Source organism: Oreochromis niloticus, linkage group LG9 (assembly GCF_001858045.2).
Source record: "Oreochromis niloticus isolate F11D_XX linkage group LG9, O_niloticus_UMD_NMBU, whole genome shotgun sequence".
Classification (NCBI taxonomy): domain Eukaryota; kingdom Metazoa; phylum Chordata; class Actinopteri; order Cichliformes; family Cichlidae; genus Oreochromis; species Oreochromis niloticus.
Window position 1 is genome coordinate 17037571 of NC_031974.2, and position 24395 is coordinate 17061965.

Below are 24395 nucleotides of genomic sequence, written 5' to 3' on the forward strand. Positions count from 1 at the left end.
GACCGCTGCGCTGTCAGCTAGCCTTTCATTCTGTTGCATGTTCCCAGTTTGAGGAGAAGAGCCTAGTGTGCTCGCTGTTTCATTAGCTCACATTGCACCACACTCCTTTAAGTTCTCTGGTGGGACACTCAGCCATTTGTAGCTTATTTGTCTGCATCCCGCCCCCCCCCCCCCAACACTTTTTTTTGTAAACACAGTCGCCTTCTGTTTAGTTAGGAAAGCTAGTCAGTTTAGCCAGTTTCTGGTTTTTGCAACTCATTGAAGGGATGCTTCTAAAATTCAAGGCAACATAAGCTTTTATCAAAGGTCACAGAGAGGGCCACGTCCAGCACTTCAAAATGTGCTGGACGTGGAATGTTAGGGGATTTCTGAAAGGAGGAGGTCTCAGCTGATCAACCAAGCTCTGAGTTCCTGGATACGCCAAGCCAAATATTAACTCATCCAGGTACGCTGTAGTCTGCCTAGGTTTGGACTTGTTGTTATGCTGGACTGCAGCTAATGCATTTTTCTGGTTAATGTTTGGTGTTGGTTGGCATGTATTTTTGTTGATACATGCATGACTGTTTACCTGTTGGCATTCATCTGTAATGGTGTGTGTGTGTGGGTGTGTATGAGTGCACACCTGGGAGGTCTGGGCATGCTGCCCCCTACATTAGATTCCCAGACAGTGAGAGTGCCAGACTCCTACGGCCTTGCTTCAGTGTGTCTGTAGGTGTGTGTGGGTGTGAGTGTCTGTGTGTTTTTATGCAGCAGTCATAGGTCATAACCTCAGCTTGCTGTTTGAACTAGGATTAACTGATGGGGAGTGGAAAGAGATGTAAAAGTGTTGGAAAGAACAAATAACATGCTTGTCTTAAGACAAACATCTTCCTCTTCTCTTTCACCTCTTTTTTTTTATATGATAATATTTGTATATGAAGCATTTACTTAAATGCAAACTGAACAAGATGACTTATTTGATGTAGGTTGGTCTTTTACGGCCCCACAAATTAAATTTAGGGTATGTTGGACACTGTACAGATTCTTTCCTAATCTCACCACGAAGGCTAGTGCCAGCCCTGATTTTCACTGTCACTACCTGTCACCAGCAAGAGGAGAAATTAACACTGCTATGCTTTTATGAAGGACTCTCTCTGTATTTGTGTGCTTGTGTGTATTCTTCGCCTTCTTCACCAAACATTCATCTGATGTACTTCATACTCGGCAGATGTTTTGCTGTGAACCTCGTGTTCCAGAAGTGTCTAATATGAAGTTGTTTAGACAAGTGTTCCTCGTGTTTTGGCTAAAAATTCTTTTCTGACACACTTTCACCACGGTATGTTTTCAGCAGCTTCCTGCCTTTGTCATCAGAGGCTTTAACAGTGTAAAGATGTAACCACGGTGATGTCACTCACTGGTTTGTGGACCGCATTTTAAAGCCCCATAGTTGACGTTTTAGCAGCCACCATGTTTTTTATGGCCAGAAATGACCATATTTGGATGAGGGGGTGGAGCAGTAAGTTATCGGCTAGTTGTAGCAAGGGAAGTTTCCAAGCTGCTGCTTAGATGCATCACACAGAGCAAGAAACCTGCTAATTAGGGTTATGAATGTACTACATAACATGTCACTCACCAAAACTGAAGCAGAATTTCCTTAAATGGGCTGTAAATCACATCAAACCAAACTATTTCTCAGATGATTACATTTTAAAAGTCTCCAAATGGCAAAAGTACTGCAAACAATGTACAGAGGTTCAGTTCAGTGACTCGGGTTAGCTGAGGTGAGGCCTAGCAGACACCTCATGTTATGTTAGTATGAAGAAGAAAATTAGCCACAGAGACAAAACTGTTTTCAATGTTTATTAATTAAAAACTGCAATTTTTGATACTTTTTGACACACTTCATTTCTCAGCCATGGAATTTACCATTTGGCTGACAGCCCGTCAAACTGCAATGACTTTGTTACACACAGGTACTACACTACTCCTGAAAATGTAATATAAGGGATAATTAGCAATGTTAGCCTTTTTGTTTTTGTCCTAGCTGACTCAAGGCTTTTATTAGACATTAAATCCAAATCAGGCATGTTTCTTTTTTTTAGGGCCATTTCCTCTTGCTTTTAAGTGTAAACCAAGTATCTGCAGATGACAGGAAAATGAAGAAAACGTAGGACCTTCTGGTTCAGAGCAGCAGCAGCGGCATATGGAATGCAAAACTCCACCTCTGTGGTGATTTATCACTTTCCATTACATGAATGTAGGAAGAGGAAAGATTTTCTGTGATTTTTATTAGCTCTTGCATACCTTACTTGTGTTTTACAGTTGTTTTTTTTTCCTCTTTCACATTAACTTTTATCCTTTAAAACACCCTAGTTCTTTTTGTTCTTCTGCCTCTTGTCTGTTGATCTAACCGTCTGTCTGTCTGGGCAGTGTTTGGCTTTGCCTGTTTCTGCCCCTGCAGGAAGTTGTTAGCAGCCTGATAGAAAGCAGGCTGTGGTCATTAGATCTGAACACCTGCTTGGAGGAGTTATTCTTTAACTGCTCTTCACACTCACACAAACATACACGCACACGAAGGGCTGCTGGCATGTACACGTAAAGCGCATACACGCTGTTTGATCTACCCGACGCCACTCCCGTCTTGCTTTCTTTTCTGTGTTCACAGAAGAGGGGAGATGAATGAGAAAAAGGGGGAAGTAAAGATGAATGGTTAGAGTTCAGGAGGAGTGTGTGTCCGGAGATGGGCTGAGCAAGAGGTGATTTGTGTGTGTCATGCTGCAGGCAGGTCAGGTTGAGGTTTCATGTGTGAGAGGACTGTGGGCAGTTTTTGGTTTAGAGTAAAGCTAACAGGCCTGGTGGAGAGGGTCTATTGACAGGACAATTGCAATCCCATATATGTCTCACAGTAGGATAATGTTTTTTTGAATGGGGGCATCTGTGTTGAACTGAAATGAGCACTAATACCCAGTTATTTTCTTTTATCCTTAGAGCCCATGTCCATGAGGGCTTTTATGCCTTTTCATCAAAGTGTATCACTTATTTTTAAAGTGTCTCAATGACCAACACTCTGCTACATTTTTGTATATGTTATTAAATTATGTGCTTTAAGTCTTGAGCTGTAATCAATTATTAGACTAATGGCTTGTCCAATCACTGTGAAGTTAGCCTGCCAGTTCCCTCCCCCTCCTCTCCTCTCCTCTCCCAACACCCGCATCCCTCTAACATCCCATTTATCTCTTGGGTGGCGAGCTGCTCTATAGAACATCGCCAGCTCTGTGTGTGTGTGTGTGTGTGTGTGTATGTGTGTGCATGTCTCTGCTGTTGCACATAGTGTGGAGAGACTTGGCAGAGGCTGCCCAACAGTGGCACAAAGCCTCTGAGTCAAATGCGACATGGCACACCCAGCTGTAGAGAAGGGCTCCAGGTGTGAGTGTGTGTGCATGTGTGTTTTTGTGCTACCACTATTTGTGTATGTGCAGCGGTCCCACAGCAGGGCTTGCGATGTGACAGAGGCCTGTACACACTGTTGCTATTGAATGAGCCAGGTGACAAAACATACACGGACCCTCACACACAAAAGATGTTCCACCATACAAAAGCTTTTCACCGCTGAGATCATTGTGATGATAATTGCTGCTAAAAGGAAGGCTATAAAAATAAACTAATCAGATGTTTAACAGGTGAAGAATCAATAATACCTTTGTGCGTCCCACGTAAACTTCTTCTTACATCTCCTCCTAGTCACCGCAGAATGACCCGCTCCAACAGTGTAACCACAGCTGTGCAGGCTGACCTCGACGACCCATCAGACGCTCCGGAGCTGCCGCCGCGTCACTGCGCCACCATGCCGCGCCAGCACTCACGCGATGCTGCCACTTCCACCGTCAGCATCCAGGGCTCTGGGAACCACTACCACGCTTGTGCCGGAGATGACTACGGGGAGGTGGGCTTCGACCCGTCCATCCTGCCTCCTCCTGACCCCTGGATGGACAACATACCTGAACCAGAGGGTGAGGCTCTGGAGGCGGTTGGGCGATCGGTGTGCCCCCGTGACGGCCGCTGGTTCCTCAAGTTGCTGCAGGCTGAGGCAGAGCGTATGGAGGGTTGGTGTAAACAGATGGAGCAGGACGAGATGGAGAATGAGCTGCCTGAAGAGAGTGAGTTGATTCATTATGTTTAGATGTCATGATAAATTCTACTCTGTTGTAAGTGATATTAGGTCTATTTTTCATCCTTTCCTCCTCTCCTCTTTTGATTTGGAGGGTGCTGGTATTCGTGGTATTGGACCACAATAGCTGCTTGTTCCTGTCTCAGGCCCTCTGGCCTCCACAGACATACCGTGCATACTTATCAATAGGCCACTGCTGGGCCCAGCCACGCTTGTGTCCTCTGGATACACTGCATAACGATCTCTCACACAGGGTTTGCTGAGTGCCCCTTCAAGGCAACTATTTCATCTTGATGTAACACACAGAACAGCGCTCGCCTGTATGCACACATCTAAATATATTTTACACACGTACACTCAAACAGACATACCAGACTGAGTAAACAAGTACGCACTGTAAGCACTGTATTCATACCTGTCCTTACTGCGCAGCTGATTTCATGTTTTACTGAAAATGCCATTGCGTATGCAGCTAGTGTTTTGGTTCCAGGCAAGAGATTTTCTCACAGAACATGGATAACAGGGAGGCTGTGTCAAGGTCATATTTTCCCTGATCCCTGACTACAATGCACACGTGCACACACACAGACACACTCGCACGCATCCTGAAGGGGTTGAAGTCTTTGTCTGCAGCACAGGTTCATTACTCACCCTCTCAGTTTTTAATAGCACTAGCCTTATGTACTAGCAGTTGCCTAGCAGTTGAGTCCATATCACTGATCAGTGACATTTAAATTAGTCCTGTAGTCTTTTTTATCTTATGCATGAGGCTGCTGGAAAGTGATTGTAAGAAAAATAAAAGGTTGCTGTTGAGACCAGGTGCTTGATTTGACCATGCTTAAAACATGCAGCGTTTTGCATTGTGTGTCTAATGATTTTGTATTTTTGGAAAAAGAATTGTGGAATATAATTGGATTTCTGTCATTCTCATCTGATGTTCACAGATGTTGTGTATTTTGAAATGCTCGTATGAAGCAGGTTTCTAGTCCATCCTTTTTTGTTGCATTACTAATGCAGCCCCTCTGTTAGTGGTGCAACATGCCTGCAGTATGCAGTCCTGTGAGTAATTGCATTGTGTGTGTGTGTGTGTGCATGCATGTGCGTCTGTGTCTTTCTGCAGTCCTGGGTAAGATCCGCAGTGCAGTGGGGAGTGCCCAGCTGCTGATGTCCCAGAAGTTCCAGCAGTTCCGGGAGCTGTGTGAGGAGAATCTGGTATGTGTCACCTCATCCTCTGCATGCTCCCCTCAGCCCTCCCCCACACTGACATCATCCTGCACAAATCACTCTGACAGGCCAGGCCAGAACTCATTTACTATGCATCTACTATAGACATCACATCTTTGCAGTCACTCGCAGATGAAAGGAAAGAGCTTGGCTGCGTGGATATCTGAATGCTGATCCTAGGATTTACATATCTTCATTAAAACCCAGAGATTTATGTTTTTTGTGCCTTTTGTTAAAAATGTAAAATTTTTTGTTAGATTATTTATAGATTATTTAACAAACATTTAAGCTATTTAAAAACAGCAAGATTTATTTAACTAAAAAATCATTTTTGTCTTTTACTAACTGAGAAAAAAATCCAAAAATATACAACTGGAATACTGCTGTGTTTGTGTTTATGTAGCAATGCTTAACCTTCTTAAATGAAGGATGACAAGACAGATTAACAAACTGTTTTTTAATCACAGCAGATCTATGACTCAGACCAACTCCAGTACTCCCACTTATCACAATATGATGCAACTGTCTCACCTGATTTATAGAAAATCTGTTCCACTGCAGTTCTAAAAAATGTTTGGCTAAACAGTTAATGCCAATTTTGTGATTCCTCTAACTCCTATTAAATATTATAGAGCAATAGCATTTTTTTTTTCCAAAAAGTGTCTTATAATCTTATAAACCATATTAAGTTTTTTCATGTGTGGCTTCCATGCATGTGATGTTTGTGTATCAGAATCCAAATGCGCACCCGCGGCCCATCTCTCAGGACTTGGCTGGATTCTGGGACATGCTCCAGCTGTCCATCGAGAACATTAGCCTGAAGTTTGATGAACTCCACCAACTGAAAGCCAACAACTGGAAACCTCTGACTCCTCCGGAAATTCAGGTGCTGACACACATGGCAAATACGAGCTTCAGCCAACTCCATTTTAAATAATCAAATGACCTAACTGCAGTGTTGTTTTGGAATGCTCCACTAACCCGCATGCTATCTTCTGTCATTACTGTATACTTTGAATTGTAAGTCCTAATGATTTACAGTTAAGCTTATTTGTAGCATGCTTACATGTGTTGCTTACTGTCATGTCGGCTGCCTGACGCCATCACTTGTATTTGTGTGTTTTGTTCTGTCTTGTCGACAGTGAGCCGCTTTTGAGAAGCCACTCTACCTGCCATGCACCGTTGGGGCCTGTCCATCTCCAATGGTCTTTTACCTCACGCAATGGCCACCATCGTGCTGTCTTTCCCCACACAAATGGCTGCCACTGTGAACCATAACCTCATTAAAAATTGCATGCTTATGCCGGCGACAGCCACACCGCTCTTGCTAACCCTCATGCAAACCGGCTGCAGTCGTGTCGCTCGTCCATGTGTTTGCCTGCAGCTTGCCATAAGGACTCGCTGGTCTGTCTTTAAGACTATTTGTCATTCCTGTCCAGGAGAGAAGGATGCCTCCTCCTGTGCCAAAGAAGCCCCAGAAGGGCCACCCTCCCCTGGCTAGGGACCGCTCCCTGGAGAGCTCTGAGCGCCAGCGTCTGGAGGCTCGCAAACGCCTGCTAGCTGCCAAACGCGCCGCGTCAGTTCGGCAGAGCTCTGCTACCGAGAGCGCAGACAGTATCGAGATCTATATTCCTGAGGCTCAGACCAGACTATGAGACACACAAACTCATATAACAACACACAGGTCTAGTACACTGTCCCATAAACACAATAGCACTGAATGGTAAAGCTACGGTGCTAACATACTGTAACATAATCACATTTTTTGCAGACTTCCCAGATCACTGTGAAGTCAGTTGCTATGGAAGCTGGTTGAAGAAGTAATGTACACTTACAATATTTATTTATTAATTAATTTATTTATTTATCTTTCTGTCTCTTCTTCCCTTCATTTCCTTCTCCCAGCTTTGATGTAGCACTCCCTCTGTTCCTTGTACCTCCACCTGCTCGTTGCTCCCAAAGAATTATCTCACTAATCCCCACGTTTTAAGTGACCTGATATTACAAAGATAAGCCTGGTGTAGCACAGCAGTGTTGCTTCACACGGATATGTTTCAGGAGCCGAGGACGCAATAACATGGTGGAGGGATTCTGCGCGTGTGTAGGTGCTTATATGTCTATACGTGCAAACACACAGGCAGTTGTAAGTGATGTATTTAATCTATCAGATCAACTGAAGAGACCAGACCAGAATCATTGATATTTATTATGTTATATTTTCTATAAAAAAAATCTAGTTTTTAAAAAGAAATATCTGACTCTAAGAGTACTACAGCCACAAAAGTCTGTGTTTTGTCTAATGAGGTCACATATTAAGACGTAATATTAAAAAGCCTGTTTATAGAGGCAGCTGGTAACACAGTTCACCTTCTGCCTGAAAGTGGGTCCTTCCAGTTGCAAGACTCTATAGGAACGGTCAAGAGGTTAGATTTTGCTCCTCCAGGTTCAGCAAAGTGGCTCCTCAGCCAGTAGGAGTTAGGTTTTCGGCCTCTGCAAAGAGTGCAGTACCCTGAAAGGTTCCCAAAAAATGCCACAAACCGAATATGTGTTGTATGTGTGACAGGATGAGTGTGTGCGTGTTTTGGTTAACTTGTTTCAAAAGTGCTTCCTATTTTTCTAGGTCTAAAGGGTCCTAGCTGTAATTGAAGATTAAGGTAGCAGCATCAGCAGACTGTAAAACAAATCACCCGTCTTGTCTGAATTGAGACTGAGCAGAACAAGTTTGTATAAAGGATATATAATGACATGAAGTGCATGCTTACACAAGGTAACTGATATTTTTGTCTTTTTTAACAGATTTATTCCTTACTCACACCATGTTTAAACTCTTCAGTGTAACAGACTAAGCTAAAGGACTCATGTGGTACAATACTGGTAGTTGTACGATATTTTATTATGTCATTTTTAGACAAGAAGAGTTTATGGACAGTATTGAGACTACGGGACTGAGAAGGGACTATTTCTCCTCACTGTGTGTGCACTCCCTCTGCCTCTAAATGAAGCAATTATTTGAAGGTCATAAAGAAAAAAAAATCCAGTTTCTAATATTTTGTATTAGTGTTTAATTTATTGATTAGGAGAACAATGACTGTTTATTGCCATTGTTATTATATTATTATTATTATGCACTGAAAACAAGGCCCTTATACTGTGTTTGTGTTTTATTTATGTTCTCCAGCATGACAGGCGCCTTTTTTGTCTTTTCCGTTTCAGTGATCAGCCTTAATTTCTAACGCGATAGTCGAGCACAACTGCAGTCTCAGGGGAAGACGTGTGTGTGTGTGTGTGTGTGTGTGTGTGTGTGTGTGTGTGTGTGTGAGTGTGTGTTTGCCTGTTGGCGAGGTTCAGAGAGAGAGTGTGACTTACTTCATCTGACTGTATATGACCCATATTGTTGTCTCTTATTGTACATAATTCCTGCCAGCAGGATAGGCCATGATCTTAATAAAGCAAACAGTGTCCATACCATATTCTCAATTATGTTTCTACTGAGCATCTCAACCCGGCTTACTGCAGTAAAACAAGGTACTTCTGTCAGCTGCTTGAATGTGGAGACAATCCCGAGTCGGTTTATGGTCACTTAATTCTTCACGGACTAGCAGAACTTTGGTGTGTAGTCCAATTTTCTGTATTGATCTGATAAAGTTGTGTGCCATTGGATAACTATAGGAAACACGGTATATTCCTGTTATTTGTCCCACAATGTTGAACTACTACCTGAGCTCTTCATCGAGAGACGTGTGAAGAAACTCAACAGATGATGTAACCATACAGTATGATTTGTAACTCCTTTAGTTGGTCAATAAATATTTTTAGAGAGGGTGCTTATAAGTATAGTTCAAACTTCATGCCATTTAATATAGACAAAGCTCATTTTAGTACTTTTTCTTTGGAACTTGTTTTTAAGTTAAACTGTCTGTCGAATAAACAGTTTTTATTTATGTTTATTATATTAACATATCAATATAACCCTCCTGGTATAGCAGGGAGTTAGAAACCAGAATGTTGGATTGTGCTTTAATTGCTAAACTCACTCCAGCAGTCCTGGCAAATCTGAAACTTGTGATGTAGTTATATTAAGAGAAAAACCTTCAAATAAACATTTGTACATACATGAATGTTTCCCTATGTAAATGTAAACTAAAAGGAAAAAAACAACATATTACAAGCAGATATACATTTTGTAATTAATGTTATTACACTCTTGATGTTATGGCACGTGTATGAGCTCTTATCAGCATTAAAAAAACCTCATTGCCATAATTTTGTTGTGTTCATTTCTTTCCTGTCACATGTGTTCTCAATTAGAATATAATTAAACCGATTACAAGGCCAGCGTGATGTGTTTTTAGGGCATTTCCCATCCGCAGGGGCGGATCCCCATAATTAGACGGCGCTTTTGGCCTCGGCTTAGCCTTGACGTTTCTGTACGTGCAGCTTCTGGTGATTTGTCATTCACACATCAGTCGTGCTGAGGCGAGGCGTGCTGGCTTCGGTGGCTAGAGTTAGGGTAAAGGGTTGTGGGGGTGTTGTCTCTGTGTATGGCCTGGCCTGGGTCAATCTACCCATCATATGGTCTACTATGGTGGGCTACATCTGCCTACTTGTGTGCCTGGAGGTCTGTTTAAACCCTTAGTGATTACATCATTTAGATTAGACTCAACCTCTGCCACAACCGCTGTCACCTCTGACAGGAACCGACAAAAGGTTCAAAAGGAATCCTGCCTTATAACAGGCTATTATGCTATTAAATGAGTTAATGTTTCATCAGTTGATCAAAACTTAGCCTATCAGATATGATCATGCAGCATGTATAGAAAATTATCAGGTTGGCGTAGAAATTACAATATTCTCCCTTTAACAATATCAAGGTTGAAGTATAAATGCTGAATTTGTCAATGCTACATAGTATTAACTGCAGTTCAATTGCATTCAACCCCTGATTTGAGGTGTTACATATCATAGCCAGCTAGTTAGTGAACAGGTAATGTTGCAGATTATCATTTTAATGAAGATGTTTAAAAAAGATCCCCTTAAAATCCTAAAAGTAAACTGCTGTTCAGCTGAAAAGACAGGTATAATAATAAAACCAATAAGATGTACCTGCCTGACCAAATACAGAGAACAGAGAAGCATTGCCAGACGGGAACAGCTGTACTCATATGTAAGCTTCCTTACACTGACTTTATTGGCACGCGTAAAACCCTGTCAGCGAGAAAGTGTTGACGTCTGCTGTTTCCCTGTGTTAATTTATACAGGATTATGCTAATGCATGGGAGCTGTTTTAAAGCATTCGCACACACAGGAATGCTACACTATTTTGGTTTTCTCATATTCCCTTCTTTTATATACACTGAACAGTTAAACTAAACGCACTACTCTCAACATTAAGGGATAAATGTGTGCAGTAGAGTTAAGTGATCTGAATGATCCAAAGCAGGGCAAAATACTTGAATAAAAATGATCAACTCTGAGTTGTAGAAAAAACAAAACTTTATTTGAATCCCATGTGACCCCTAGTTGCCACAAACATTGCACAGTATGAAAAGAAATCACATCATTGGGCATCATCTCACATTAACTATACACATGGTCCTATTATACAAGGAAATGTTTTTGGTGATTTTTTTTAAAAAAGGGCTGTTTTTTTGTCAGGTTGTAAAACAGCAAATGCAGAAAAACATATCTGTAGTGTTTAATTTTTCCAGTCCACTGGCCGTCATTTTTCGCTGAGTGATGGGATAAAGGCTCATGCTAAGAACCTGCTACATTGGTCTTCTGAAATACCCCTCGGTGAGAAAAAGTTTAAAAAAAACAAGAAGAAGCATAAAGGTTTTTTTCCTTTTAAAAATAGCTAAAAGTAAATAACAAAAATCAAAAACTATACTTATGAAAACAAACATTTACTACAGTAGTGAATAAGTTTGTCGTAGATGCCAAGAGCAAAGTATTTTTAAGACACTGAGATGACCTTCCTCTGCCTTTAGTGTGCAAACAAACAAGGCAGACCAATCATGAACTGATCTCTGAAATGTTGAACAATAATAATAATAATAATAATTAAAGAAAAAAAATTAAAAACGTGTGGGTGCGACCAATCCATCTGACCGATCCGTGAAGGAGGACTGATTCTTGCTCTTGCTCAGTTTACTACAATACAGTATAATGGAAAGACATAAAGACAGGCAGCATTGTTCTGATAACATTTTTGGTCCCTGTGTGCAAATAAAATACACATGTAGATACATAAAGATACATGTATATGAAATGTATAAACAACTTACAGCCAAGGCACCTCGATACGGTTTTTCTTTTCTTTTTTTTGTTCAATAAGAAAAAAAAAAGCATCCATGTCAATTTGATTGGTATACCAAAAATAGAAATGGTCAGGCTTTTGTGTGGATTTTGTTCTTTGTTACGTGCAGACGAGTCACTGAAACGAAGAGTTCCACAGCTGAGATGCAAAGTCAGTCTCTAGTTCCTCCTCTTCTGTCAACTTTCCTCCTTTAAGCGACCAGCTGTTTGGCCTGCAGCTCCATCTCTGCAGCCCGTTTGAGGGCCACATCCACCAGGAGCTGGAAACCGCTGAAGTCTTGTGTGAGGTCTGGAGGGGTGGGGGAGGGGTGTTGAACAGCCCACTGCGGGGGCTCAGGTTGCCTTCTATGCTGGTGCTGCTGAGGATGGTGGTAGTGGGGGTGGGTAGTGGCTGACTGCCTGGCCCTTCTTCCCGGCACCTAAGCAGCGCTTGAGCCTGCACGGCATGCAACAACTCAGCTGCCCTGTCACAGTTCATGCCGGGCGCGCTGGGGTGGGAAGCTGTTGGGCTGGCTTGCATTGCTGTGGTGACAGTAGTGTGACAGATGACAGAAGGCCGGGTGGGCACGAGCCCAGGAGAGGGGGACGCGGAGGTCGGAGAGGGCATGGTGGGGGACACAGCTTTTCTCAGGACGCTGGGCACGGCGGGGTCGAAGCTAGACGGGTGCAGGACCCGTTTGTCGTAGCTCTCTTCTGTGGCTGCCGCGGGGCTGCTGTGTTTCGGGGACTGGGAGCTGTCAGAGAAGCTGTCGCCAGCTTTGCTACCTTTCCTGGATATGGTGAACTGGTTGGGATCTTTGCCATCTTTCCTCAGCATCTCCGGGAGAAGTCTCCGGCGTGCGTTAATGAACCAGTTGCACACCTGCAGAAGACGATAACAACAACCCACACAGTCAGAAAGGCGCGTCACATGGCTCGCTTCCATTCTGCCTTACACTTTGAAAGAAAATCTGCTGGTACATTTATCCCCAGGTGCAGTCTGCACATGTTAGTAGAGAAATCGAGTGAAAGGTAAACCCCACCTGTCACATGCTGACATTTCACACACCGCAACCATTTCCTGTTTTAATCATTTCACCACTGCAGAAATGACAAAAGGCACCTCTGATTATAAGCTAACCCCTTTTTAATAAAGGCCAGTTTAGATTTAGAGATCCTGTCTTGAAAATAGCTTTGAATAAAAAAAAAATCTCTTTTGTAATAGCAGCATTCGCAGTTCTCTCCATTCTCTTTTTCTCAGTCCTCCAGGCTAGTCGTAACTGGCTTAGGGAGCCTTTCAGCTCTAACTATGTAAATGACTCTGCATTGTTCCCAGACAGCTGGGATAGAAAAGGGGCTAGAGGGAGGGAAATTCCTGTCCAAGTGCCTCGGCCAAGCCCACAGCTCACAGGGAGTAAGTTTACTCACTTTGTCTTAGACTTTTATGTTGCAACATCAAGCTGATCTGGATGACCTTCAATTCACAGTGTGTATGTGTCATGATTTGTTTGTGATCCAGACAGGAAATGATTCAGTCAAGCTGACACTTGTTTCCTCTTGACTTTTACAGTGGTCTATTTACACTCTCTGGGCTTAACTGCAGAAAAAAAAGAGCTTCAGATGGTACTATCTTTTTTCCGTCAGAATCTGTGCCCGTACCTGCAGTGTAGAGAGCTGGGTCTGCTTGGACAAAAGGGCTTTCTCCTGTTCAGAGGGGTAGGCGTTGTAACGGTGCTCATACAACCAGTCCCTGAGGATCTGAACGGACTCCTTGGGCAGATTTCCCCGCCGTTTTCTCTTCCCACTGCTCCCCGCGCTGGACGACAGATCCAGAGGGGCGTCCACGCTGTCCTCATCGTCAGTCTCGCTGCCCGACAGCATCATCAAACCTAAAAATCACGAACGAGTGCAAGAGAGGGACAAAAAAAAAAAAAAAAAGAGCGTGTGAGGCCAGGACAAAGAAGAATTTATATCCTCTAATGTCAAGCCACCCTGTTGTCAGAGCGGCTCTGCCACAGCCGCTCAAGTTGTCTGGGAGGCAGCTGATGTGTCAGAAGCAAGCTGTCAAGTTCAGCCATGTGATTCATATAAGGAGCCAGGGAGGGTGTGAGGAGGAGGAAGAGGGGGAGGGTGGATGTAGAAAGGGGGGGACGTCACAAAAGCTAGCCTGATGCTGTGTCAGTTATAAAACCTGCCTCAACAAATACAAGCCAGGTCTATTCTAGACAGGCTGATAGCACAGCAACAATCAGCGTGTAAAAGGGGAGATTTTGTTTTGAAGAACAGGAGCGCTGAATCTGAAAGATTACAGAGTCTGTATTTTTTGTTTTTTTAAATGGGAGGCTTAGGATCTAATCAAAGTCAATCATGATCAAAGGAAGTGCTCTGAATTGCTTTCAATGTCAAGAGTATAGCCCAGGCAAACTGACGTGCTTTTGAACTGCTTTTAAATTTGTCCCATTTTCCATCTGGCATGTTATATATTACATTTTTAGTCCCATTTAGTATCTAACCAATACAAAACCTTAATATGCGTCCCTCCTCTTTAAGATAAAGACACAATGAGGTTTGTTAAAGACTGGCTCCTGTGATTTTAGGTCAATATTTACACCTGGACACCAGCACCTAGGCTACTGTACAGGAAGCCAAGCGGTCATAGCGAATAAAACAGGCCAGGATATTTATTGTACAACCGTGAGCTCCCGGGCAAACTAGTGGGAAAGAAGTAAGAAAGTTCCCAAGTCAAGAGTGGCCAACAGGATGAGGTAATTACGTAGGTTGGAGAGGCGAAGGGGGAGGGGAGACCTGTTGCAAATAAGCGTCTCCAGACTAAACAAAAGAATCCAGGGCTGCCTGCTCCTTTGTAGCGTTTCAAAAGTTTCTGCTCGCAAACAGCGACTTTGGCGCAAACTTTCCACCAGCCGAAATACGTCGCTTCCACAGAAAGGCCAGAAAAAAGACATTTTAACCCGAGAAATACGACAGTTTTTCTAAGTTTGAACAACTTGTAAGAGGGTTCTTTTGTGTGTGTGTGCGCGAGCGAGCGAGCTGCACCACGAGGTCCATGAATGTAACAAGGCGAGAGCAAGTTCCCACAATGAGGTCAGGATGAACATTAGCCTACATTTGGATTTTGGTCATATTTTCAAGGCGCTGGGGGCTGTTTCCGTTCGCTGTTCGTGACTAAAAAGATACAAAATATCGAGTTGGGGTTTTTTTTTTTTAAAGCTTACAGGCTGCCAAAATGTAACAACCCCTGAAGTCACAACAGTCGCACAACTTTTGACTAGTATCGACTATCACCACTTATCAAGAAACAAAAAAACTTCTTCACAAAAGTAGCTTAAATGAGGTTTCCACCCAAACAGAAAAAAAGCGAAAGCGTCTTTTAAATCATTCTGAAAGTTGTCCCAGTTTATACCGCGACTAGGACAACAACACACATGGCGACACAATCGTGCGTTAGCCTATTGTGTGAAAACTTGAATAAAGCACATTTAGATAACCTAAAACGGTGGCTAAACCTTGCTATTGTCGACTTTTGACATCGCGCCAACACATGGCAGAAAAAGCCCCCCTGTCACGTCTGGAAAGGAAACAATAGACTGCATGGTTTGCATATGAGGGAAACGGTTCTGTTACTCATTCTTTAACGCCGTCTCCGTCTAAAGTCGTTTCTTTTTTCTTCCCTTCTACTTTAATGTTATAAAAAAAATCCCACCTACCCTTTTTGGTCTTCATCTTGAAAAATGCCCGCTTATTCCTCGGCAAGCGGAGAAGACAAATTCTCTGTCAGAGCTGTGTTTTTCCCCCTAGATATCCCCAGCGTGTATCCGAAATCTCGAAAATCCTTGTTCATTAAAAAAACAATGCTTCTTTTCTCCCGTTTTAGATGTTCTTCTCTCTTCTAGTCGTCCTTCTTTGGAGACTTGAGGTGGCAGGAGAGGGGGGGTTGTGGGTTACCTGAGATCTCTGCGTCCCTTTCTGCTCAAAGCCCCTTTTCTCATTGACTGTGTGTTTGATCCTGAAACTGGGTGACAGCTATCTTTGACAGCTGCGTGACTAAACGCAAAGATCCTCCCACCACCAGTGGAGAACAGGAAAAATCTCTGACATCAGCATGGCTTGTTCCACTGACATGAATACAGTCTTGCTGAGCTTTAACGGCTGCAGACCCTACTAATAAAGTGAATATATACATACATATACATATATATACATATATATATATTATACATACATATGTGTGTGTGTATGCAGAAAGCGTTGTTTAGGCGGGCAAGCAAAACGACAACAATAGCAGACTGGGGGAAAGCACTGCGGACCTCGTGGTAACACCTACAGATTAAAAATAACTAAACTAACCGCAGTAATTTAAAACATATATATAGCACATTATTGCTACAGGCTATGCCGCATATTTCCGAATGAGCGTCGGTGTGTTTTTGTGGTGCAAGCTTCATCGCCTTATCACAGTCTGTGGTTTATCACCTTTCATATCGCTTGTTTACATCGTGAAGAATTACCTTGACGTACTTCCAACAGTAATTCTTCTGCATGCGAGTGCTTTTTAACAATGTGGCTTCGTATAGGCTGCTGCAGTGTGTTACAATAGGGGGCTCGTGTTGTGTTTATGGTAATAGCAGCAAATCTCGTGTTTATACTACTGTGCATCCCCCTCCTCCTCCTCCTCCAGTGTTGTCACTGTAGTAGCCCATTCTTCTGTATCCCTATAGATACGCGTGAAACGTGTTTCTTATGCGATATCGATGTCACCCCGATTGAATTGTAAACATTATATAAGGAAAAGCTGCCGTAATTTCTCACAGGAATGAGGAAATGCTTAAAAATACAGTGTGGACATGGGTGTAGCTGCGGGATATATTGATCTAACCTTGCAGCAGCTGGAGGTTAGTGCACCAGCTCGGCTTACTAAAGACAACAGCAGCACTGCGAAGAAAACGATCAATGCCTTCATTTGTATGCGGTGCACAACCATGCGACAGCTGCTGTAGCATCGTTTCTTTGCATGCATTTGTTCCAGACATGCGTTCAAGTGCTCTTTGCGGAAGCTAAATGTCGCCTCCGCGTGCGCACAAGCGGAACTGTACGTGAATGCAACGCGGCGTGCAGACACGAGGTCCTCGGGGTCCCTCTGGTGGTGATTTAATTGCACTGCAATTCAGGCGAAAATAAGGAAGGAAAGAAATTGCTTTAAATGTGGAAATGTTATATAGTCAAAAAAAAAAAAAAAGAATTTCCACTGATTTTACAATAAATACAATGTACTTATATTTACCTACAAATAATTAGCGCTAGATACTCTAGAATAAGGGTGTGATGATTAAAAGCTTTTACAAAAGAGAAGAAATAATTGTAATATAAACAATTTTAAGTAGTGTGTAATTTCTGGGTGTTTTAGTGGAAAAACCAACAAAATTTCCACAGCTTACATCGTAAATACTCTGTACTTTTAGGCACGCAGGCCGTATTGTGTACTGGCTTTACTTTGACTTGTTACATTTCTATTATGCATTACATTGGTGTGCATATTCGACAAGTCCTCTTGTATTACATGTGACAATGTGATGAAGACTATTTCTCCCGTTCCTAAATAAAATTAAACACTAGCAAACACTGCAGGACGTCTGCCCATGTGATCTTATTATGATGAAGCAAAATCAAACCTTATTTTTTTTCTTGGAAATAATGTTCAACATACAACCAGAACTGTGAGAAAACAAAACAAGAAAAATGTATTAATGTGAAAGAAGAAAGACTCCCAAAGAATAATTTGGGTATTATTTATATTAAACACAAGAGAAATGACAATAAACTTTTCTTATTAGCTATGAACACTTTTATTTATGCTTTTCAGTTTTATTTCTCTTTGGCTCTTTTTCGTATTTTCTCTTTTCTGCTTTTTGGCCCTTTTATGATGAAGATGAATATGAGGAGAAACAGGACAGGTCATTGGCCCTTCTCTGATGCATCTTAAAATACCTGGAAATTATGTACTACATAAAATTACTTAGAGTATAATTTGTGTCTCCTTTCGTGTCAAATACACTAGCCAAAATGAATGTTTAATGTGTAATGATAGTATAATGATTGATGTAAATACTTGAATTATTACCTCCTTACTCTGTTGTATTTGTAGGTTAATGGAATTACATTGTAATTTCAGGTCAAATATATGGAAAGTCAAGGGGAATTTCACCCTTAGTCACAGGCTGTATTATAAAGTGTTATTATGTTTCAATATACTATTACAGCATATCAAAACAAAACAAAACAAAAATAAACAGTCAACTTTACTGATTATTAATGTTAATGTTTTGTTTTGTTTTTGTTGCTATAAATGAACACCCACTCACTGAAGTAATATCTTTATTAAGCTCTCACATTCTTATCAAACACAAGCAGCGTGAGTGTGTTTTCCAGCTCAGTCACTGTTAAAAATAGAGACGAGTAAGTTTGGCAGGCCAAAGCCACTACTGTCACATATTAGGTATGCTTCCCATCAGTTGTGACATTAAAATAGATCAAATGATTTCAAAACAATATTTATTGATTGGCTGATTTTTGTAATTAATAATAGCAGTAATATTAATAGTCATTTAGTCTGATAGACTAGCTGTACTTATGACTAATTTTGAACATTGAGCATTTCATGCTTTCTGTATAATCAACACATTTTGAGTCATTTCTTTTTTTAATATTTACACTTACTATGACGGGAATTCAGTGGTGATGTAAGACGACAAATAAAGCTCAGTGTTTGTTTTATACTTTCCAGACCGAGATAACACTTCACTTGTTTAATGAATGTTTTTATGTTTATTTTGAAGGATTAATAACAAGAGCCACATAACTCTGTTTAGAGGGAAAACAAATGTAAAACGCTGTGTTTAAAGAATAGACACGATAATTAGCTGAGCGGTAGCTCCGCTGCTTTACTGTTGTGTCACTCGACTCATTTGACTGTGACGCATCAAATCCTTCACATTTGTCCACGAGCGTCGCGGCTTCAGTCAGGACGACCGTGGAGAGCTGTGTGAAGTTACAGACAGCCACAGCTGTACAGGAAACTGGTGGGTTTTTCTTTCAAAATAAGATTGTTGTGGTTCAAATATGGTTCACAAAATGATGAGGCTCATTTTGTAATCTGGTAAATTGTTCCCATATCCGGGATTTATGGCGGACTGTGTTTTTCTTTTGTTTCAGTTCATTCGCAATAAATCAATAAATAAAAATCACAGGCCTAGTTACACTAAAACTTTGCGAACATCTGCTTTAATTAACGCTTTGATATTCTAAAGCGAGTAATTGGATGTGCTGTTTTTATTTAGATTACCATGTTATTTGACGTGATCATTTTATTTCAAGTCATCGTGTTAGTAAAGAGGAAGAACGTGTATTTGATGATTAGGTGGCTATTTGAATGAAAGCAACACCACAATTGAATTTTTTGAAAGTAGATTAAAACCCAGTAAACATGTGGTATTCCAAGTGAACTAGTTATGAGACTTCTTAAAACAGAAAAATAAAAAAGTTCACTATTTTGTAAGGATTTTTTTGCACTTTAAAGTTAAAGCATCTTTTCCTGTTTATCAGCATGAAACATTTTTTAAAAGTTTGTTTTTTTAAAGAAACTTTTGCTCATTGCTGTAAAACAGTAAAACATGATCTCGCATAACGAAGGCGCACGTGTGCGTAAACCATGAATTTTATTTTGAAATAATTCAACTGAAAAGTGTTTTTTGGTTTAGCTTCGTCGGACTTGATATTGTCGAAGAGGACTGGGTCCTGTTACAGTTTGGAGTCTAAAATTAGGGAGGCACCCCAACTGCAAATGACGCAAGAGGGCTAAACTGGACAGTCTAGTCGTCTCTGTGTGTCAATGACAGCGGGACTCAGGGCATGGAGACCTTCCCTACAACTTTGCTGTTGTTGATGACATGGAGAGTATTTTTAGCTATTGTTGTCATCTTTCCGTAACAGCCCAGCCGCGCCGTTCAGTATAAAGGACTCTTTCAAAATGCAGTTGTACAACAGTGTGCTGACACACTACCCGAGGTCGTCTCGCAAAGTTACAATAACTTTGTCGACCGCTTCTGCGCGTTTGAACGGGGCAAGTTCCTCTGAGGCTGACAGGCCGGGATTTACTCAACCAGACGCAACTTCGGCGACCAACAGTGATCCGGTGAGCGAGTCTGTGTCTTCCGCAAACATGCCTGCCTTGTCGTGTTACGAAGCTTCAACCATGAGGCCAATTTACTTCACCTCGACTGCTGAAATTTTAATCCGGAGACCTGATGGAGTGGAGAGGTCTGTGCCTGTGCATGTTATGAGGGAGTCCAAAGTCAAACCACCTTCCCCAGACTCTCATAACGGTGAAACTTTACTCTGTAATGACTGCGACTCTGATGTGATAGTGGACTTGATGGATCATTTGAGCAATGGGACAGATGAGCTTTTCCCAGACTGCCCAGAATTCACTGGAAATCAGCTTACCAACAGCAACAACACCAGTGGACCCAGAATAGAAGAATACAAGAGGATGGTGGAAACTTCAGGTGGGGATGATGGAATTTCACTGACTATTACCCCCTTCAGAAGCAAAGAGTGGGCCTCACTGAAAGACGAGGAGCTCGTTCCCCCCAAGGCAGTACAGCCTAAGGGTCTCATAAAAGAAGACTTTAGTTTAATGAACACGGCCAAAGCTGCTCCAGCATCAGAAGAGAGACGGGCGTTTGAGCTCAGTGTTCTGCAGGAGTCCCCTCCACAGAGAGTCCAGGAGAGAGGGGAGATCAACGACAAAGTCGCCCGATACCTGGCTGAAGTGGAAAAGCAAAATAAGTACCTCCAGGAGAGGCACAAATACAGGTATCAAATCATTCCAGATGGCAACTGTCTGTACAGGGCTGTGTCTAAAGCCACATACGGGGACCAGTCGAGACATGCAGAGCTGAGGGAGCAGACGGTGCACCACATCGCTGACCACCTTGATGAATTCAACCCTATCATTGAAGAGGATGTGGGGGAATTCCTGATCAATGCAGCGCAGGACGGCGCTTGGGCCGGTTACCCCGAGCTTCTCGCCATGAGCCAGATGCTGAATGTCAACATCCACCTCACAACAGGGGGCAGCTTGGAGAGTCCCACTGTCTCCACCATGGTGCACTTTCTTGGAGAGGAGGATCCTTCCAAACCGGCTATCTGGCTGAGTTGGCTGAGCAACGGTCACTATGACGTTCTCTTGGACAGGTGTCTGCCCAACCCAGAGTATGAGGACTGGTGCCGAAACTCGCAGATGCAAAAGAAACGGGACGAGGAACTGGCAAAGTCGATGGCAGCCTCATTATCCAAAATGTACATTGAGCAGAATGGGTCTGTGTAAATGAAATACAGCGCATTACAGAGGAATAGAGATGAATGGTTCTGCTTTGTTTCTACGTGCTTTAAATTATTATTTTTTAAGGATTTTTTAAGGAGCAAAAAGACGTGCAGTGCACATACTTTGGTTCATGTCTATGCCAGCGTTTTGAAATTAGCACTAGTTGTCTCCGAAAGAGTTTGACAGTGTGTGAGTCTGTTCTTGATAGTTTGGGTGATGCTGACACGAGTGAAATTCTCTAATGCCGTTCAGATGTGGCTGAGTGCTTTTGGAGTGTACTATTTTTATTTGCCCTCTCTCAGCTGACCAGTTATTATTATTTTTTTGTCGTGCTTCTCATGCTTTGGCAACTGCCCAATATTTTCAGACAAAGAGAAATCTGGTTTGCATTTTCCATGTGTTTAGCTACTCATTTGCACAAAATTCCTCTAAGAGTAGTTCACAGTTGGTTTGTGTCTGCGAGAATGATTCAACGGTTCATTTTCCATTATTCCAGTACTTTTTAGACATTTGACAAAGAATTTCAAAATAAAGTTAAGAAAAAACTAACTTGCAGTGGCTTCATTTTTAATTTACATGCTTGTTGTCCCGCTATTTGTTTATCGCCTACATTTTCATAAATGTGTTATTCAGCTTTAGCGATATCCACTGTTTCATCTTAGGTGTAAGGCCGTCCATAACCACCACATCACCACCACAGTTCATGCTGCAGTCATCCTCCACTCACCGGTGTCCTAAAGTGAAAAGTGATGTTGGGAATTTATTACATGTAGTGACCCTGCAGCCTCTCATTCAGGTCAGGCTGCAGAACTCGGTGTATTAAGGGACCACGGCTTCAATACACAGAGTACAAGGGAATGTGCTCTGTGTACTGAGCTACGTTAAAGCTTAAGTAAAGGGTGCACAGTCACGGTATAGGCCAAAATGTCATTTCTGCTGTAATTGTTTTGTTTTTTTTCAAACTGTAGATTCTGCTTGATTTCCTCCAAACTATATAAAAGGAAAGCAAACCACCCAAATACAGCTTGCAAATACTAAAAGCTAATCACAACATATGGATGTATTCATATTGTAATAATACTTTCCTTTTTGGCATTTCACATTAATGTCTGCTGTTCTGAATACACTCACCAGTCACATCATTAGCTACATCTGTTCAGATGCTCACGGATACAAATATCTAATTATCAGCACCTGAGTGCATTTAGGCATCTAGACATGATCAAAAACCTGCTGAAGTTCAAACTGAGCATCAGAATGGGTAGAAGTGTCTATGAACGTGGCATTGCTGTTGGTGCCAGAGTGGCTGCTCTCGGTATTTCAGACTTGCTTATCTAATGGGATGGGATCTCTGGGGCTTACAGAGAATGCTCTGGAAGAGAAAAAAGTCGAGTGGGTTTAAGTTCTCCAGCCAAAATACCAGAGGTTGGAGGAGAAAGGCCAAGGAAGGAAATACACCAGTCACATCAAGGGGTGTCGAACTCCAGGCCTCGAGGGCCGGTGTCCTGCAGGTTTTAGATCTCACCCTGGGTCAACACACCTGATTCAAATGATTAGTTCATTACCAGGCCTCTGGAGAACTTCAAGACATGTTGAGGAGGTAATTTAGCCATTTGAATCAGCTGTGATGGATCAAGGACATATCTAAAACCTGCAGGACACCAGCCCTCGAGGCCTGGAGTTCGACACCTGTCATTACAACCGAGTAAGAAGAACATCGCTAAATGTGCAAAACCTTGAACCTCGAAGCGGGTGGGCTACACCAAACAGAAGACCACACTGGGTGTTACTCCTTTAAGTTAAGAACAGCCAAAAGTTACATGGGCTCACCAGAATGAGACACAGCAGAAAACTGGAAAAACGCTGCAATGAACGAATGCTATGAAACTCATTTTCTTTTGCTTCTGCAGTTGGGTGTAAACAACATTAAAGCATGGATCCATCCCGCCTTCTATCAACACTTCTGGCTGGTTGTGTAAGGGTGAGGGAGATGTCTTCTTTGCACACTTTGGGCTCATAGGTACAAACTGAGTGTCATTTAATTGCTGCAGGCTACCTGAGTATTGTTACTGACCACGTCCATCCCTTTATGATCACAGTGTACTGTTTCGTGAACATGACAAAGACATATAGAGAAACTTATTCAGCTGCTTTTTAAAGCCATATGAAAGACTCGTGTACTGATAAATATTGCGCCTTCCTTCCGTTAGGTGGCACTGTATGCTCCCAGATGCTCAGACAAGGTATCAATAAAGGTATTTGTATTCTTTTAAAAACAGATTACAGCGTTGGATTATCGGATACAATACGCAGAGTTAAGGTGACTGCGCAGTGGTCTTCAAAAATGTGAAATGGCATGTTTTGGTATCACGGGATGCGATGACTGGGAGAAATGGTGGAAGAGTCGCTTTTTAAAGTTTTACATTTATAATTTATAAGACCACCCAAGTTAGATTTTGAACACTGATTACGAGCTTCCTGACTCTGGCAGCTGGAAAATGTTCAAAGTGTCCAAAAATATGATATCTAGTATGTGAATCCAACATTATTTGTACAGCCCCGGTTTAAACTTTATTACGAGGTTATTAAGGATTCTTTACAGTGGTGACGTAACGCTGCAGTCATCGTCATTTGTGTGTGGGGGGAAAAGTTTTATGATTTTTAATACGGGGGGAGGGATAGTGCCTCTCCCTGCTCCTGCGAGTCTACTACGTTCACCAGGCTTCTTAGAGCAGAGTGGCAGGTGAGAGTTGGACCGAGCTGGCTGCTTCACCGCAGTACTGGCACACAGTCAGCTCAGAGACGCACAGGGGGCAGAGGGAAAGTCATCCACGGACGCCCCTCTCCGGTGTGTAGAGTCGAAGGATTCCCACGCGCAACACGGACGGCGACGCGGTCACCTCGACGCGGTGAAGCCTCCCCACCCCACCAGCCCCCTGCTCGGAAGTTGGCTGTTACTTTTAAAACAACACAGAGAAGAGCGGTGAAGTCCTGGAGCTCTGACCTGAGAGCCTGTAACAGACATGTCGGGACACCGGGTGCAATTCGCGGACCTTCCTCCGAGTGATCATAAAGGAAGTCCCAAATCTCACAGTAAGAAAAAAAAAAAATATATATATATATATATATATCTGCTGACCTTGATTTTAACAGATCTCGCCAAGCCTAAATTATGCGTAAAACTTTTCAGACAAACTAAAGATGCCGTGTTTAAAGTTTTTACGCACAGTTAAATACTGCTGTTGCTTAACTTTAGTTACCCAAATAGATCCGTTACATTGCTGCTTTTCTTGTATCCTGTATCTGTGCCCTACTGTAGTCAAAACAGTT

The 24395-nt window shown here is 42.3% G+C and overlaps 4 protein-coding genes across 7 annotated transcripts in view; 3 read left to right on the plus strand and 1 right to left on the minus strand.

Moving 5' to 3' along the window:
• The window catches only part of dlgap1b (discs, large (Drosophila) homolog-associated protein 1b), a 95516-nt gene extending 85882 nt beyond the window's left edge, over window positions 1–9634 (plus strand). For 3 of the 4 annotated variants that reach the window (XM_019363096.2, XM_019363095.2, XM_003439219.5), the window contains 4 exons: window positions 3721–4136; window positions 5268–5359; window positions 6105–6257; window positions 6811–9634. In XM_019363096.2, the coding sequence (XP_019218641.1) occupies window positions 3721–4136; window positions 5268–5359; window positions 6105–6257; window positions 6811–7026 (877 nt within the window). In that variant the 3' untranslated portion in view covers window positions 7027–9634. Of the gene's footprint in view, window positions 1–3720; window positions 4137–5267; window positions 5360–6104; window positions 6258–6513 lie in introns of all 4 variants that reach the window. The other variant, XM_005448919.4, reaches the window with a different exon arrangement.
• A 1212-nt stretch (window positions 9635–10846) lies between these two features.
• On the minus strand, window positions 10847–15768 carry tgif1 (TGFB-induced factor homeobox 1). The gene is given in 4 exon segments (XM_003439218.5): window positions 10847–11984; window positions 11987–12548; window positions 13325–13554; window positions 15391–15768. Coding segments are annotated over 4 exon segments (915 nt in total). The 5' UTR covers window positions 15407–15768; the 3' UTR covers window positions 10847–11877.
• Window positions 15769–18661: 2893 nt separating this feature from the next.
• On the plus strand, window positions 18662–21614 carry otud1 (OTU deubiquitinase 1). The gene is made up of 2 exons (XM_005448916.3): window positions 18662–18759; window positions 19438–21614. The coding sequence occupies exon 2, from the start codon at window positions 19707–19709 to the stop codon at window positions 21066–21068; it is 1362 nt and encodes a 453-aa protein (XP_005448973.1). The 5' UTR covers window positions 18662–18759; window positions 19438–19706; the 3' UTR covers window positions 21069–21614.
• A 2152-nt stretch (window positions 21615–23766) lies between these two features.
• Window positions 23767–24395, plus strand: part of kiaa1217 (KIAA1217 ortholog) — a 116024-nt gene continuing 115395 nt past the window's right edge. Inside the window, exon 1 of the mRNA XM_013277202.3 lies at window positions 23767–24158. Within this exon, the coding sequence (XP_013132656.1) occupies window positions 24089–24158 (70 nt within the window). The 5' untranslated portion in view covers window positions 23767–24088. The remainder of the gene's footprint in view (window positions 24159–24395) is intronic.

Bases quoted from the DNA above. Each gene is read 5' to 3' on its own strand.
- otud1 (XM_005448916.3), top strand. From the start codon at position 19,707: ATGCAGTTGTACAACAGTGTGCTGACACACTACCCGAGGTCGTCTCGC.